The sequence below is a fragment of the Salvelinus sp. IW2-2015 genome, linkage group LG5 (assembly GCF_002910315.2).
Source record: "Salvelinus sp. IW2-2015 linkage group LG5, ASM291031v2, whole genome shotgun sequence".
Lineage (NCBI taxonomy): Eukaryota > Metazoa > Chordata > Actinopteri > Salmoniformes > Salmonidae > Salvelinus > Salvelinus sp. IW2-2015.
In genome coordinates, this window is record NC_036844.1 from 36697060 (window position 1) to 36714834 (window position 17775).

Genomic DNA, 17775 nt, shown 5'->3' on the forward strand with positions numbered 1-17775 from the left:
TAGGCCCATAGTGCACTATATTTGCCCAGGGCCCATAGTGCAGTGTATTTGACCTGGGCCCATAGTGCACTGTATTTGACCTGGGCCCATAGTGGACTGTATTTGACCTGGGCCCATAGTGCACTGTATTTGACCAGGGCCCCAAGTGCACTGTATTTGACCAGGGCCCATAGTCGGGCCCATAGTGCACTGTATTTGACCTGGGCCCATAGTGGACTGTATTTGACCTGGGCCCATAGTGCACTGTATTTGACCAGGGCCCATAGTGCACTGTATTTGACCAGGGCCCATAGTGCACTGTATTTGACCTGGGCCCATAGTGCACTGTATTTGACCAGGGCCCACAGTGCACTGTATTTGACCAGGGCCTATACTGCACTGTATTTGACCAGGGCCCATAATGCACTGTATTTTAATTTGTATGTATACAGGGTGTAACCCAGTAATCAGCAGGGTGTAACCCAGTAACCAGCAGGGTGTAACCCAGTAACCAACAGGGTGTAACCCAGTAACCAGCAGGGTGTAACCCAGTAACCAACAGGGTGTAACCCAGTAACCAGCAGGGTGTAACCCAGTAACCAGCAGGGTGTAACCCAGTAACCAGACAGGGTGTAACCCAGTTAACCAGCAGGGTGTAACCCGGAGTAACCAGCAGGGTGTAACCAGTAACCGGCAGGGTGTAACCCAGTAACCAGCAGGGTGTAACCCGATAACCAGCAGAGGTGTAACCAGTAACCAGCAGGGTGTAACCCAGTAATCCAGCAGGGTGTAACGCCAGTAACCAGCAGAGTGTAACCCAGTAACCAGCAGGTGTAACCCAGTAACAACAGGGTGTAACCCAGTAACCAGCAGAGAGTGTAACCCAGTAACCAACAGGGTGTAACCCAGTAACCAGCAGGATGTTAACCCAGTAACCAGCAGGGTGTAACCCAGTAACCAGCAGGGTGTAACCCAGTAACCAGCAGGGTGTAACGCAGTAACCAGCAGGGTGTCATTTGGGATGTACACACAGACTATTAAAGTGTACTTTTAATGACAGTGTGTGGACAATGCTGTCCCTTTTAAGGAGGAGTGATTCATCATAGCCGTGTGTGTGTGTGTGCATAAACATTTGAGCCTGGGTGTTGCTGTATCCTCTCCTTAACCCTGGTGGAGGAAGTTACTGTGGCTAGGCTACAGCTAACAGTCTACAGAGGGGATGTTAGTATGTCTTAGCCACACAACGTGGCATGATAACACCATGCTCCACTGTCTCCTGTTCTCCCTGCTTTATTTAGATATACTGAGGCATTCTCTCTCTCTGCCTTTCGCTCTCTATCTCTCACTCTCAATGTCTATCTCTCTTTCCCTTTGTTTCTCTGTTTCTCTCTGCCTTTCTCTCTCTATCTCTCACTCAATGTCTCTCTCTCTTTCCCTCTCTCTGTTTCTCTCTGCCTTTTCCTCTCTCTCTCAATGTCTATCTCTCTTACCTCTCTCTTTCCCTCTCTGCCTTTCTCTATCTCTCACTCAATATCTATCTCTCTTTCTCTCTCTTTCCCTCTGTTTCTCTCTGCCTTTTCCTCTCTCAATGTCTATCTCTCTTTCTCTCTCTTCCCTCTCTGTTTCTCTCTCTGCCTTTCTCTCTATATCTCTCACTCTCAATGTCTATCTCTCTTTCTCTCTCTTTCCCTCTGTTTCTCTCTGCCTTTTCCTCTTTCTCTCTGTCTGTCTCTCTCTCTCTTCTCATTGACTTCCATCCAGGATGGGGAAAAACAGCAGCGGTTTATATAAGAAGGATTATGTGCTTTGACAAACACAGTGAAACAAGAGAACTGCCTCATTTAATGTAATGTACGGTGTCACTCACCAATCACACACACACACACACACAGGATAGAGACGGGGTTTATTCAGGAGGAGGCAATGCTACTGAACGGAACGTTTAGATAGAAATTAGTTAAGTAGAACAGCGATACCATGTGATCCTATATGAAAACAAATTGTGATTTCCCCATTCAGAGTTATTTTACAATCTGTTATTATTTACAAATGGGAATGCCAATGCCAACTGTTGTCATAGAGTCGTCATCAATATCATCATGACTCATGATAGACTGGATTTGAAAAAGGACACCATTTTGTACCTATCTTTAAACCATATGGTAATTTTTTGGGGGGGGGGATTGATCCAAGGGCCTTCAAAAGGGGAGTGGCCCACCGGGACGCAAGTTGCCCATCCCTGTTCTGCGAGTTAGAGGGTTAACAACAGCAGTAGTAGACGGGCAGCTGAGAGTGAGTTCACTCCCAGTCCATGAGGAGATTAACAATGGTACAACAACAATGAAGTATGGCTGTGTGTTTACAATGTTTACATCCACTGCTGTCATTTCCTGGTACCACTAGTACAATAGGCATACATTGGGATTCATAGTGATAGTAATGGTGGTAGAGGATAGGGCGGTGTGAGTGTGTGTGGTGCTGGTTCTGTGTAGTGGCCTACTAATGGTCTGCTCCCTTTCAGCTGTTGCGGTTCACTGTGCTGTTCTGTGAGACTATCATCCTGCTAGCGCAGAGCAGAGTAGACAGTTAGGTCTGAAAGCAGCAGTCCACAGTCACATACAGACAGGTAGGCAGCACACAGCGCCACATAACAGACAGGCAGGCAGCACACAGCGCCACATAACAGACAGGTAGGCAGCACACAGCGCCACAGAACAGACAAGACAGCGGGCTTCAAAGCCTCATTAATCCAGCCTCCTGCTGTTCACTCACACTGCACATAATACATGGGCCTGGATTGACGTCTAGTGGATATTTAGTGGAACTGCAGAAGTATTGACAAAGATATTATAAAGAATTTTCTCTGGTATTGATGATAAAATATGTGGGAATAATAAAAGTTAATATAACACTAGTTATATGAGCAGTTATTGTATTGGCTCTGATAGCATTTAACTTTCTATTTTAAGTCTTTTCTTAGAGTGGCCAGGTGTGGTTTGGCCAGGCGTGGTTTTTTCCTCCTGCGGTTGGTGCTGGCACCACGGATGGTGCACTTCCCAGATGGCACCCTATTCCCTAAAGTACACTACTTTTGACCAGGGCCCATAGGGATCTGGACAAAAGTAGGGTACTATATAGGGAATAGGGTGCCATTTGGGACGCAGACATGGAGTCTTGACACACACAAAAAGCAGACTTATATAGCCAGCTGCAAAAACACATGGTGTCACACCGTGTCTACACCATTTCCAAATGTGTTTTTGATTTCAGATTCAGAATAATGTTTTCTTTGCGCCTAACTACCTCCACAGCACTGCGGAGGGCTACTGTACAGCTTTCCAGTGTTGAAATGGACAAGGGCCTGACATCAACGTGTTCCTAATGTGTTTTCGATTATGCCAATTGTAATTATAACCCATGTCAGTGTTCACAGCAATGTCGTAGTGAAATTATTACAACAATAAACTGATTGAACACATCACTTCTAATCAGGCCATACATTTTTTTTTTCTGATCAGTTGGACATAGAGGTCAGGAAATTATTCTGACAAATGGTAACATTTATTTTATGTGAATAAAATCAGACCTTCTTTCACAGCTTTTTTTCTTTCCTTCAAGGACATGCAGGTAACCCTAATCCACTATCAACATTCAAACAACTAGATAAGGCCACTGCATGACTGTCCAAGGGTCAAACCACAGAGAACAACATATCAATTAAATTTCAATTTAAGGGTATTTTTTGGCATGGGAAACATGTTTACATGGCCTATGCAAGTGAAATAAACAATAAAAGATTTACAGTAAACATTACACTCACAAAAGTCATTATGTCTATATTGTCACAATTTTTGTCGTCAGATGAAGAGTAGTCATCGGACCAAAGCGCAGCGTGGTAAGTGTTCATGTTAATTTATTAAAAACAGACCACTAAACAAAAAATAACAAGAATGAAACGAAACAGTCCTGTCTGGTGCAGACACAAAGACAGAAAATAACTACCCACAAAACACAGGTGAGAAAAGGGCTACCTAAGTATGGTTCTCAATCAGAGACAACGATAGACAGCTGCCTCTGATTGAGAACCACACCCGGCCAAACACACAGAAATAGAAAACATAGAACACAAAACATAGAATGCCCACCCCAACTCACGCCCTGACCAAACCAAAATAGAGACATAAAAAAGGAACTAAGGTCAGGGCGTGACATATATACAGCGTTGTAACGATGTGCAAATAGTTAAAGAGAAAAAAAAAAAAGGGAAAATAAATAAACATAAATGTGGGTTGTATTTACACTGGTGTTTGTTCTTCACTGGTTGCCCTTTTCTTGTGGCAACAGGTCACATATCTTGCTGCTGTGATGGCACACTGTGTTATTTCACCCAATAGATATGGGAGTTTATCAAAATAGGATTTGTTTTTCGAATTCCTTGTGGGTCTGTGTAATCTGAGGGAAATATGTCTCTAAAATGGTCATACATTTGGCAGGAGGTTAGGAAGTGCAGCTCAGTTTCCACTTCATTTTGTGGGCAGCCTGCACCTAGCCTGTCTTCTCTTGAGAGCCAGGTCTGCCTATGGCGGCCTTTCTCTATAGCAAGGCGAGTCTGTACATAGTCAAAGCTTTCCTTAATTTTGGGTCAGTCACAGTGGTCAGGCATTCTGCCACTGTGTACTCTCTGTTCAGGGCCAAATAACATTCTAGTTTGCTCTGTTTTTTTGTTAATTCTTTCCAATGTGTCAAGTAATTATCTTTTCTCATGATTTGGTTGTGTCTAATTGTGTTGCTGTCCTGGGGCTCTGTGGGGTCTGTTTGTGTTTGTGAACAGAGCCCCAGGACCAGCTTGCTTAGGGGACTCTTCTCCAGGTTCATCTCTATGTAGGTGATGGCTTTGTTATGGAAGGTTTGGGAATCGCTTCCATTTAGGTGGTTGTAGAATTTAATGGCTCTTTTCTGGATTTTGATCATTAGCGGGTATCGGCCCAATTCTGCTCTGCGTGCATTATTTGGTGTTTAACACTGTACACAGAGGATATTTTTGCAGAATTCTGGTGTTTGTCCCATTTTGTGAATTATTGGTTGGTGAGTGGAACCCAGACCTCACCAAGCTCTAGGGAAACGGTGTCTAGATGGAATTTTGTATTTGTGGTTCTGGCAACGACCTTTTTTGGAACACCATTATTTTTGTCTTGCTCTCTCTCTAGTCTAGAACAAAGATGTATAAAGAATGCATTGTTTACCTTCCAGCTTCGATTAAACCATTTAATCCAGACAATTTAGTGAAAATTCTGTAAGCATACCCATGTCATTATATTTTGACAGTCTTTTCCGTTCTTGATGTTGACTGATGTCATCCACGAACTCCAGCGGCCCCGCCTCTTCCTCCTCTTCCCCCATATGATCGTCATTCTCCACACGGCGTCTCTCCGCGGCCATGGTAACAGCACCGTCTAACGGACTACTGCAGACAACAACAGAAACAAGTGCTTCTCTTTGAGGTACAATCATATTCTCTTCATGCACATAGTTGTAAATACTAGCTATTTGTTTGTCTTTGGGTTTTTGTGGCATACTTGCGCGGACGTAATTTATTCGAAATGAGAGGGTATTTTCTTGCCATGCGATCCGTTTTGTTATCTGGCCTAAGCTTGGGGTGTAACTGACTGGAGGTTTATGGGAAATGTTGTTTCATTTACACATACTGCTGATTAAAATAGATGGAGAGATGTCTGTGTTTGAACTACAAGACCAGGGTCCTGATATGCGGAGATAGATTTTATGGTTAATGTGCATTCTTTGAAAATGTTTCCTGCTGATGTTATTATTGTTGATTCACATACTAGCCCTTTAGTAATGCTAATGATAATGGTTAACATATTTACCATAGCTAGCTAGCTACATTGTGAAGATCGTGTTTGCTAGCTATTTTAGCTAACTATGAAACCCATCTGGATTAAGTAGGGCTACATTAAATAGGCTTTGAAGTTAATGTAGTTAGTTTAGCTAATATGAACATATAGTTAATGAAAGGTATGTAGGTGTAACCGGAATGAAGAGACACTGCTATCAACTATAGGACATCCTGCTTACCACGGGATAAGATTTTATTTATCTAGGCAGGTCAGTTAAGAACAAATTCTTATTTACAATGACGGCCTACACCGGCCAAACCCGGACGACGCTGCCCTATGGGACTCCCAATCACGGCCGGGTTGTGATACAGCCTGTATTCGAACCAGGGTGTCTGTAGTGACACCTCAATAACTGAGATGCAGTGCCTTAGACCGCTGCTACCCGGGATCCTACTGCTTGTCTAGCACAAGGTTTCCCAAACTAGGTCCTGATAACCTCTTTGCCCCCACGGTTTGATTATCTCTTAGCCCCCACGGTTTGATTATCTCTTAGCCCCCACGGTGTGATAACCTCCTAGCCCACACGGTGTGATAACCTAGTCCTCCAGTCTATACAGTTTATTATATCTAACTCTTGTTTTGAGAGAGAGAGTTTGGACTAAACTAGTATCTGCAAACCCTGGCTGTCCAAACAGTCAATTGATTTCAGATAGTATGTAGCTAGCTGGTCAGCTAGCTAATCCGAACATAGTAAGTCTGACAAGCCAACTCTACACACTGAAGAAAGGGATCATATGACACAGCCAGCAGTAGAGCAAAGTAAAGGGAACCCAGAGCTCTCACTACTGTTTGACAACAGTACCCATTGTTAATAAAGCCTGTGAGCCATGCCATGATCTTGGTTTACTTGCGTCACTTTTAAATTCTCAGGGCTGAGATCATGTCATACTAATATAGCTTAGTTTCAGAGTAGTGACGTGCAGGTGCAGGGTACAACAAGTCAACTAAAGAGAGAAATACCCGCACACTGATGATGATTGGTTCAGTTTTATTGTGCAACGTTTCGACCCGAAGATCGAAGGAGAACTTTCGTCCTAATGTTGCCTTCTTTTGTTTCCCTGCCAGACAGTTCCAGTACAGAGACATTGTCCTCCATTTAAGATGAACCTGGCAGAGATCTGTGACAACGCTAAGAAGGGCAGAGAGTATGCTCTGCTGGGAAACTATGACTCCTCTATGGTCTACTACCAGGGAGTGATCCAGCAGATACATAAACACGGCCAAGCCCTCAGAGACCCTGCACTCAAAGTCAAGTGGCAACAGGTGAGACTCTCCCAAACACATACATTACACCTACATGTTGCAGCATAGAAGCATTGGTAATAAGACATTATGAACGCTTAACAAGTAATAATGTGATGTACCGGTTGGCTAAAAGTGTTACCGAAATGTCCTCTCTCTCTCTCTCTCTCTCTCTCTAGGTGAGACAGGAGTTGTTGGAGGAGTATGAGCAGGTGAAAGGCATTGTGGGTACTCTGGAGAGTTTTAAGGTGGACAAGCCAGCTGACTTCCCCGTCCCTCAGTCTGAGGAGGGTCCCAGAGACCCTGCAGTGTGGCCCCCACCCACCCCTGCAGAGCACAGGTACATGGAGTACCTGAGACCTAACACAATTCTTCAGGTCTCAGGCAATCTTAATCATCACTTGAGCCTGGTTCCCCCAAACCAGCTCCATTACTGAGTGGAGAGGAGGAAACCTGACGGAGTAAACAGCACCTGGCTGTGTAAGGTCTCATTTTTAACGAAGAACAAGTACAGAGCTTTAAGTTAATATCTTAAGGCAACATCATGTGGAGCATTGTAGCGTTAACACCGTAACGTTATAGCTCCAATAACTCTGGTTGTGTTGTGTGTGTGTGGTGTTGTGTGTTGTGTGTGTGTGCCTGTGTGTGTGTGTGTGTGTGTGTGTGTGTGTGTGTGTGTGTGTGTTGTGTGTGTGTGTGTGTGTGTGTGTGTGTGTGTGTGTGTGTGTGTGTGTGTGTGTGTGTGTGTGTGTGTGTGTGTGTGTGTGTGTGTGTGTGTGTGGCATTGAAGTGGACATATCAGTGTGTTGTTATCCACTGATATGAGAGGAGGAAATGCCACTTAACCAAATGATCCCCTCTTGAAGTTGACAAGCTGCTGCTTCCTATTGGATGTTCAGCTGCAGCAGCACATGCAGAGAGTAGGCTACACATCTTCTGAATAGCATGGCGATTACAGTGACAGGACCATCATAAAAAGGTTACATGCTGCATAGTTTTATTCACTAGCTGTATGTCTTATGACTTTCAAAATAGCCTATAGGCCCTCCGTAGCATCGTACAGCCACCATGATCCCTCAAACTGACGTTCTGTTTCGCTACACTGCTTGGACTTTGATTGCTTAATGGAAAATGATTGCTTAATGGAAAATGTCTGTGTCTGCCTGTCTGTGTCTGCCTGTCTGTGTCTGCCTGTCTGTGTCTGCCTGTCTGCCTGTCTGTTGTCTGCCTGTGTCTGTCTGTCTGTGTCTGCCTGTCTGCCTGTCTGTGTCTGCCTGTCTGTGTCTGTGTGTGTCTGCCTGTCTGTGTCTGTGCTTGTCTGCCTGTCTCTGTCTGTGTGTGTCTGCCTGTCTCTGTGTGTTTGTGTGTCCATATGCATGTGTGTGTGTTTAGGGCCCCTACTGCAGTGAAGCGTCCTAACAGTGGGGTGAAACCCCAGCAGAGGAAGGACTCTCCAGGTATGCAGCCCAGAGGGGCTCCGGGAGGGAGGGGCCAGACCAACCCTAAAACAGACCGGCCCGCCCCCAGGGACGCCCCCCGAGGCACCAAGGTCAGAGACGACAAGGTCCGTGTACAGCTGGAGATACTACACTTATTACTGTTAGGGCTGGTTTCCTGGACACATGAAGTCCTGGACTGAAAATCATGCTCGATCTCTATCTAAATAACTTTTTGAGTCTAGGACTAGACTTGATCTGTGTCTGGGAAACTGGCCTTAAACTCGCATGTCTGTTGCCCAGGGTAAGAAGAGTATATAAGGCGGGGAAGTTAAAACTTGTGTTAACGTGTGTGTCCTGCAGGGTAAAAAGGCTGTAGCAGAGGGAGCAGGGATGGAGAGCTGAAGAAGTTTGATGGTTCGGGGTACGACAGTGACTTAGTGGAGGCACTGGAGAGAGACATCGTCTCCCGCAACCCCAACATACACTGGTACATTAAACACATCACCTTGCTGACCTGTGTGTGTGTGTGTGTGGTGTGTGTGTCACTCTGACTCACTCACTTTTGTGTGTATCACTGAAGGCCTGACACATTGCTGTGTGTGTGTGTGTGTGTGTGTGTGTGTGTGTGTGTGTGTGTGTGTGTGTGTGTGTGTGTGTGTGTGTGTGTGTGTGTGTGTGTGTGTGTGTGTGTGTGTGTGTGTGTGTGTGTGTGTGTTCCAGGGGGGACATTGCTGACCTGGAGGATGCTAAGAAGCTGTTGAGAGAAGCGGTGGTTCTGCCCATGTGGATGCCAGACTTCTTCAAGGGTATACGCCGACCCTGGAAGGTAACACACACACACACACACACGAGAGAAGAGTACCTTGAGGAGTAGTGTGTGACGTCGTCAGTAAGGGCAGTAACTTGACCGTATTAACCGCCACACCGGCAGTCAGGAGTCATGACCGCAGGGAAATTCCACGTGACCGCTGAGTCACGGTAACTAGGCTTCTCCAAAACTGTGGTCTGATGCCGCTGATGGTCATTAGTAGTCTACCAAACTTGTTAACGGCCAGTCGCTAATAGCCTGGTACTCAGCGCTCTATTGTCCCTCTAATCACTCTGCCAATGCAAATGAAATGAAAGTTAAATAAATGAACACTTCAGGAGAGCCCTGGCATTCAGAGTTTGAGTGGAATAGGATCACCTGTTGCCTAGCCAGAGTCAGATCATCATAGCTGGTTGATGCATGGAATGAAATAACTGTTTCTATAAACCCACATTATGGTACATTTCTATAGGCTATGCAATTGCGTGAGAAAACAGAGTTTCTATTAAAAAGAGGAGGATGCCATCATCTTTCTATAGGCTTGGCCTACTATATTTATTTATCTTAATATTAATCACGTTGCTTCTCTTTACAACCGGAGTAGCCTACCTGGCTGGCATGAATATGAACTGTGGGAAAAGCGTCCTCCATTCGCTATTTAAGTGCAAACGGATGACATGCATTTCCCCCCTGCCCCTGTTCTGACCGGTGCATGATAATGGTACATTCTAAATCGAAACTAATTTCAGAGATCTATTATATTAGTATACGACAAGACAAGATTCAATTGAGAATAGTCTAACGGGTGAGAATATTATAACTTGTGAGTGATGCCCAGGGTGTGCCAGTCTAACGCTTCCAACACACCCTGACAGCATCATTGCATTTTGATACACCACAATTACATTCATTTCCAATGAAAATGCTGTGTTTGTCCTTGCAGCATTGCGTTGCGGAGGCAGTTGCAGTGCGTTCTGTGTGGTGCCATACGTTGGGTTTATCGAACGTATGCGTCAAACTGTATGAGTAGACGGCTTGACAGAAACGGTAGCAGAAGGTGAATGTTGGACTTTTGATGCTGCGTACTACTGAGGTCAGGGCTCTGTGCAGGCCAGTCGGGTTCTTCCACATCCATCTCAACAAACCATTTCTTTGTGGACCTCACTTTGTCCATGGGTGCGTTGTCATGCTGAAACAGGAAAGGGCCTTGTCCAAACTGTTGCCACAAAGTTGGATAGCATAGCATCGTCTAGAATGGAGGAAGCCCTTACCGCAGTAACGTGTCATTGTATGCTGTAGCATTACTATTTCCCTTCACTTGAACTAAGGGGCCCAAACCATGAAAAACAGCCCCAGACCATTAGTCCTCCTCCACCAAACTTTACAGTTGGCACTATGCATTAGGGCAGGTAGCTTCTCCTGGCATGTGCCAAACCCAGATTCGTCTGTTGGACTGCCAGATGGTTGAAGAGTGATTAAACACTCCAGAGAACGCGTTTCCACTGCTCCAGAGTCCAATGGCGGCGAACTTTACACTACTCCAGCCGATGCGTGGCATTGCGCATGGTGATCTTAGACTTGCGTGCCGCTGCTCGGCCATGGAAACATATTACATGAAGCTCCTGACGAACAGTTCTTGTGCTGACGTTGCTTCCAGAGGCAGGAAAACTGAAATCCGTCTTACCTCATTTCTACCAGCATGTCACCTGTGCAACTAGAGGTGAAAAACCTCTAGGTCACCTTTACTCCACACAGAGAGACACGTACAAACCTCGCCCTCCATTTGGTAAATCTGACCATAACTCTATCCTCCTGATTCCTGCTTACAAGTAAAAACTCAAACAGGAAGTACCAGTGATGCGCTCAATACGGAAGTGGTCTGATGAAGCGGATGCTAAGCTACAGGACTGTTTCCCTAGCACAGACTGGAATATGTTCCGGTATTCATTCGATGGCATTGATGAGTTTACCACATCAGTCACCGGCTTTATTAATAAGTGCATCTACGGCATTGTCCCCACAGACTGTACGTACATATCCCAACCAGATTACATGCAACATCTGCACTGAGCTAAAGGCTAGAGCTGCCGCTATCAAAGAGCAGAACACTAATCCGAACGCTTATAAGAAATCCCGCTATGCCCTGCGACGAACCATCAAACAGGCAAAGCGTCAATACAGGACTATGATCTAATCCTACTACACCTGCTCTGACACTCGTCGGATGTGGCAAGGCTTGCAAACTATCACGGATTACAAAGGGAAACCCAGCCGTGAGCTGCCCAGTGACACAAGCCTATCAGACGATCTAAATGCCTTCTATGCTCGCTTCAAGGTTAGGAAAACTAAACCATGCATGAAAGCACCTGCTGTTCCGGACGACTGTGTGATTGCCCTCTCTGTAACCGGTGTGAGTAAGACCTTTTTAAACAGGTCAACATTCACAAGGCCGCAGGGCCAGACGGATTATCAGGACGTGTACTCGGAGCTTGCGCTGACCAGTTGGCAAGTGTCTTCACTGACATTTTCAACCTCTCCCTGACCCCAGTCTGTAATACCTACATGCTTCCAAAATATTTAGCTGTGCAACCTGCAGTTTTAATTTGGGAACACCCGGTGTGACTATAAATAAAAAATTACCCAGATAATAATTGATTTAGGCTTCGCGTGCCATAGTCATCGAGTCCTCTTTCTCCCTCCAACGGCTGTTTGCTTCCGGTTCCCAGGCTATGCACACCATGCCCCACCCCTTGTCACTCAAGCAGGCAGCACACTGTTTATTCTCTCAGCATGCTGTCAATTCATGCACTCAACACAGATTCTTCCAAAACAAGAACAATGCTTCTTACACCTTGCCCTCTCTGTTATACAATTCGTTTTTTTGTATTTTGTTCTCTGCAAAACGCGAGTTAGCTAGTCTAATATGCATGTACAGTGGCAAGGAAAAAGTATGTGAACCCTTTGGAATTACCTGGATTTCTGCATAAATTTGACATATAATTTGATCAGATCTTCATCTAATTCACAACAATAGACAAACATAGTGTGCTTAAACTAATAACACACATTATTGTATTCAATATAGACAAGAAAAATACATAATTTAAACATTCACAGTGTAGGTTGGAACCCCAAGGCTAATGACTTCTCCAAAAGCTAATTGGAGTCAGGAGTCAACTAACCTGGAGTCCAATCGATGAGACAAGATTAGAGATGTCGGTGAAAGCTGCCCTGCCATATAAAAAACACTCACAAAATTTGAGTTTGCTATTCACAAGAAGCATTGCCTGATGTGAACCCTCCCTAGAACAAAAGAGATCTCAGAAGACCTAAGATGAAGAATTGTTGACTTGCATGAAGCTGGAAAGGGTTACAAAAGTGCTGCCTCAGGGCCTGGACAGCTTGCTATCATCGACGGAAAAATGAATTCCCAAGTTTATCAAGACATTTTGCAGGAGAATGTTAGGCTATCTGTCCTCCAATTGAAGCTCAACAGAAGTTGGGTGACGCAATAGGACAACGACCCAAAACACAGAAGTAAATAAACAACAGAATGGCTTCAACAGAAGAAAATACGCCTTCTGGAGTGGCCCAGTCAGAGTCCTGACCTCAACCCGATTGAAATGCTGTGGCATGACCTCGAGAGCTGTTCACACCAGACATCCCAAGAATATTGCTGAACTGAAACAGTTTTGAAATGAGGAATAATACAAAATTCAACCTGACCGTTGTGCAGGTCTGATCCACATCTACAGAAAACTTTTGGTTGAGGTTATTGCTGCCAAAGGAGGGTCAGCCAGTTATTAAATCCAACGGTTCACATACTTTCCCCACCCTGCACTGTGAATGTTTACACGGTGTGTTCAATAAAGACATGAAAACTTATAATTGTTTGTGTTATTAGTTTAAGCAGACTGTGTTTGTCTGTCTATTTGTCGTGGACTTCAGAAAACAGCAAAGTTAGCACCCCCCTATCCACATCGACAGGACAGCAGTGGAGAAGAAGGAAAGTTTAAGTTCCTCGGTGTACATATCATAGACAAACTAAAATGGTCCACCCACACAGACAGTGTGGTGAAGAAGGCGCAACAGCGCCTCTTCAAGCTCAGGAGGCTGAATTTTTTTTGTTGTCTTGTCACCGAAAACCCTCACTAACTTTTACAGGTGTACAATTGAGAGCATCCTGTTGGGCTGTATCACCGCCTGGTACGGCAACTGCACCGCTCTCAACCGCATGGCTCTCCAGTGGGTGGTGCGGTCTGCACAACGCATCACCGGGGGCAAACTACCTGCCCTCCAGGACACCTACACCACCCGATGTCACAGGAAGGCAAAAAGATCATCAAGGACAATAACCACCCGAGCCACTGCCTGTTCACCCCGCTACCATCCAGAAGGCGAGATCAGTACAGGTGCATCAAAGCTGGGACAGAGAGATAGAAGCTGTTTTTCAATCTCAAGGCCATCAGATTGTTAAACAGCCACCACCAGCACAGAGAGGCGGCTGCCTACCTACAGACTTGATATCATTGGCCACTTTAATAAATGGAACACTAGTCACTTTAATAATGCCACTTTTAAGAATGTTTACATGTCTCGCATTACTCATCTCATATGTATATACTGTTTCCTTCACTATCTATTGCGTCTTGGCTGTTCTGTCACTGCTCATCCATATATTTTATATGTATATATTCTTATCCCATTCCTTTACTAGATTGTGTGTATTAGGTTTTGTTGTGGAATTTGTTAGATATTACCTGTTAGATACCGCTGCACTGATAAGCATTTCGCTACACTCGCAATCACATCTGCTAACCATGTGTATGTGACCGATTTGATTTTATTGTTGTGGCCTAGATGAAGATCAGATCAAATTTTATGACCAATTTATGCAGAAATCCAGGTACAGTAATCCCTCGTTTATCGCGGGGGTTACGTTCCGAAAATGACACGCGATAAGTGAAATCCGCGAAATAGAAAACTTTTTTTTTTTACAATTAGCAACTATTACATGTATACAAATACAGTGACTCACGTGTAGGCCGTTTCGTCGACATTATGGGTTTAGGAGATGTTCGAAATTACAAGATAATTTGGCCAACTTAATGTAAATTTGCCAAGCTGTTTTATGTACGTACACATAACTGCACGAGACGACAAAATGATAGCACAATTCGTAGCATGTTTTGATACAAGAAGCGGGAGTGAGTTTTTAGCGAATCAGAATGCAGAGCACAATGCACCAAAAAAAAAAAATGCATTATGAAAATCCGCGAAATAGCGAATCCGCGATAAGTGAACCGCGAAGTGGCGAGGGATCACTGTATTTCCAAAGTGTTCACATACTTGTTCTTGCCACTGTAAGTCTCTCATGGCTCAAAGTAGAGGAGAGATTGACTTCATCACTACTTGTTTTTGTAAGACGTGTTGACAAGCTGAATGAACGGAGGTGTCTGTTTAAACTACTGGCACACAGCTCGGACACCCATACATACCCCACAAGGCATGTCACCAGAGGTCTCTTTACAGTCCCCAAGTCCAGAATAGACTATGGGAGGCGCACAGTACTACGTAGAGCCATGACTACATGGAACTCTATTCCACATCAGGTAACTGATGCAAGCAGTAGAATCAGATTTTAAATAACTTATAAAAATACACCTTATGGATTAGCGGGGAATGTGAAGAGACACAGACACCCATAAACATGATAAGACACATACTCTACACACATGTACACATGGATTTTGTATTGATGATATGTGGTAGTAGAGTAGTTGCTTGAGGGAACACACTTAATGTGTTGTGAAAAGTGTAATGAAATGTCATGTAATATTTTTTAAATTGTATATAACTGCCTTAATGTTGCTGGACCCCAGGAAGAGTAGCTGCTTCCTTGGCAACGCCTAATGGGGATCCATAATAAATACAAATATAAGGAACCTGGCATGTGCCTAACATAATGCATATTGCTAATGCTAATCGCTAGCTGGTTAGCTAAATGCCATTTAGCTAAATGCACTAGCTAGGACAAAACAAATGTTAGCTGGAATACAGGTTGCTACCACTGGTAGTGTATGGTGTAGATCAGCATGTTATTTGTACAATGGCATGTTCTGAATCAACCTATTCAAAACATTTAGTCTAAATGTAACATCTATTCAAGTGGTCCCTTGGGAAACACTGACCAACACGTTGGTACATTTTATGTGGTGCTCCTAACTTTTTAAAGTTAGGAGCACCTGTGCTACCAATGGAAAAACATTAATTTAGAGCCCTTGCCCTCAGGCCCAATCACGTGATTAAAGGGGGTCAATATTTCATTGGTCTCTCAGTGTCACAACCAAACACATACGTCACACGAAGACCATGTAGTGTAGGAATGCGTGGTTTCTTACATGGGGGTGAATGAATGAATGAATACAGTGAACATTTTTGAATGATGACATGTATGGATGGATATTCAGAGGTTGCTCTGTCATACACCACTCAGGCCTGTAAGTGGTGATGTTGTACAGTAGAAATTCATGAAGTTTGGAAAAGATTGGCCTACTGTCAGCGCGACCCCTCTGTATGCAATAAATGGTGTGTGTCTCCTCTCTCTCTCTCTCTCTCTCTACCTCTCTCTCTCTACCTCTCTCTCTCTACCTCTCTACCTCTCCTCTCTCTCTCTCTCTCTCTCTCTTCTACCTCTTCTCTCTTACCGTCTCCCTCTCTACCTCTCTATCTTCTACCTCTCTCTCTTCGCTACTCTCTACTCTCTCTCTCTCTCTCTCTCTTCTCTACTCTCTCTCTCTACTCTACTCTCTCTCTACCTTCTTCTCTCTCTCTACCTCTCTCTCTCTCTCTCTCTACTCTCTCTCTCTCTCCTCTCTCTCTCTCTCTTCTCTCTCTCTCTCTCTTCTTCTCTCTCTTCTCTCTCTCTCTACCAGGGTGTGTTGATGGTGGGCCCACCAGGGACAGGGAAGACCATGCTGGCTAAAGCCGTGGCTACAGAGTGTGGCACCACCTTCTTCAACGTGTCCTCCTCCACGCTCACCTCCAAATACAGAGGAGAGTCTGAGAAACTGGTTCGCCTGCTCTTTGAGATGGTGAGTCTGTGTGTGTGTGTGTGTGTGTGTGGTCTCTTGTGACGGACGGAAAAACCAAACGTAGAACTTTCTGAGGCCAGCTCTCACATTTTCATCTGGTTCTGGGTTGGAGAGTGTATGATGTGGGCAGTGCCGCCTCTAGACCTTCGGAGGACCTAAGTGAGAATTGCCCCTCCCCCCCACCTCGCAGGTAAAACGTTTTAGTGCTATCTTAGCAGTGTTATTTTTTTGTTGGCAGTGTTAAAGTAAATTCCCAGCAATTCTACACATTTTCCCATGTTCATATGACATCTGAATGATTTTGACTGACAAAGTCAATTGGGGGGGGGCTGGAGGTCGGGGCCCCTGAGCACATGCTCCTGCGTGCCTGGTCAGTAATATGGTGATGATTAGGCCTACTACAAGGTTTATATAGCTGACTAGACTACCTTACCTAGCAATCCATATGTTTTGCTGACGTGGGATAATTGAGTGACTGACAGAACAAGTGGAAAACTGATGATGCACAACCACATTTTGAAATGACACCTTGTGTATTCTAACTCTCAACAGTAAATTGTATTTTTTGGGGGGGGTGGGGGGAGTGCCCTAGAATACACGGGGCCCTACAAGTCTGCTTATAGGAAGAGGTGGGTCTGGGTGTGTTTTTTTTAAATAACATTCTTCAGAACCATGTTCTACAAGATGTTGACATAGAGATGTAAAAGATAAAAAGGTATGTTTTAATAGAAGAGACCATTATGAGAATGTTTTTTTGTTGTTGAAAAGACGTTGAAAATATGTCTGTTTGGTTGAAAATATGTCTTTGGTTGCTGGGGAATACTCAATGATTTTTTTTTTTTTTTTAAATGAACCTTTTCTCTCCATTTGTGTCCAGGCGAGGTTCTATGCCCCGACCACCATCTTCATAGATGAGATAGACTCCATTTGTGGGAGTCGAGGGAAGTCGGACGAACACGAAGCCAGCCGCAGAGTCAAGTCAGAAATACTGGTACAGATGGACGGTGAGAGAAGGTGGAGGGGAAAAGGAGATAGAATTCACTCTATCGCTTTCTCCGATTTCTGAATATGTTGTTTCTAGCTCGGCTGCTGAGGTGTGTTTTTGGGGAAAAGTATCTGACTGTACCATTGTTGTCCAGATGTAGGGAGAGCTATCTGACTGTACCATTGTTGTCCAGATGTAGGGAGAGCTATCTGACTGTACCATTTCCTTATACCTGGGACAACAATGTACAGTCAGATAGCTCCCCACACCTGGACAACAATGGTACAGTCAGATTAGCTCCTCTAATCTGGAC

The 17775-nt window shown here is 44.5% G+C and overlaps 1 protein-coding gene across 1 annotated transcript in view; it reads left to right on the forward strand.

The window, feature by feature from the left end:
* Window positions 1–5259: 5259 nt before the first annotated feature.
* Window positions 5260–17775, forward strand: part of katnal1 (katanin p60 subunit A-like 1) — a 17886-nt gene continuing 5370 nt past the window's right edge. Inside the window, exons 1-9 of the mRNA XM_023988356.2 lie at window positions 5260–5480; window positions 6960–7157; window positions 7316–7476; window positions 8529–8700; window positions 8876–8885; window positions 8945–9062; window positions 9296–9401; window positions 16319–16477; window positions 17355–17481. Coding sequence (XP_023844124.1) covers window positions 6996–7157; window positions 7316–7476; window positions 8529–8700; window positions 8876–8885; window positions 8945–9062; window positions 9296–9401; window positions 16319–16477; window positions 17355–17481 — 1015 coding nt within the window. The 5' untranslated portion in view covers window positions 5260–5480; window positions 6960–6995. The remainder of the gene's footprint in view (window positions 5481–6959; window positions 7158–7315; window positions 7477–8528; window positions 8701–8875; window positions 8886–8944; window positions 9063–9295; window positions 9402–16318; window positions 16478–17354; window positions 17482–17775) is intronic.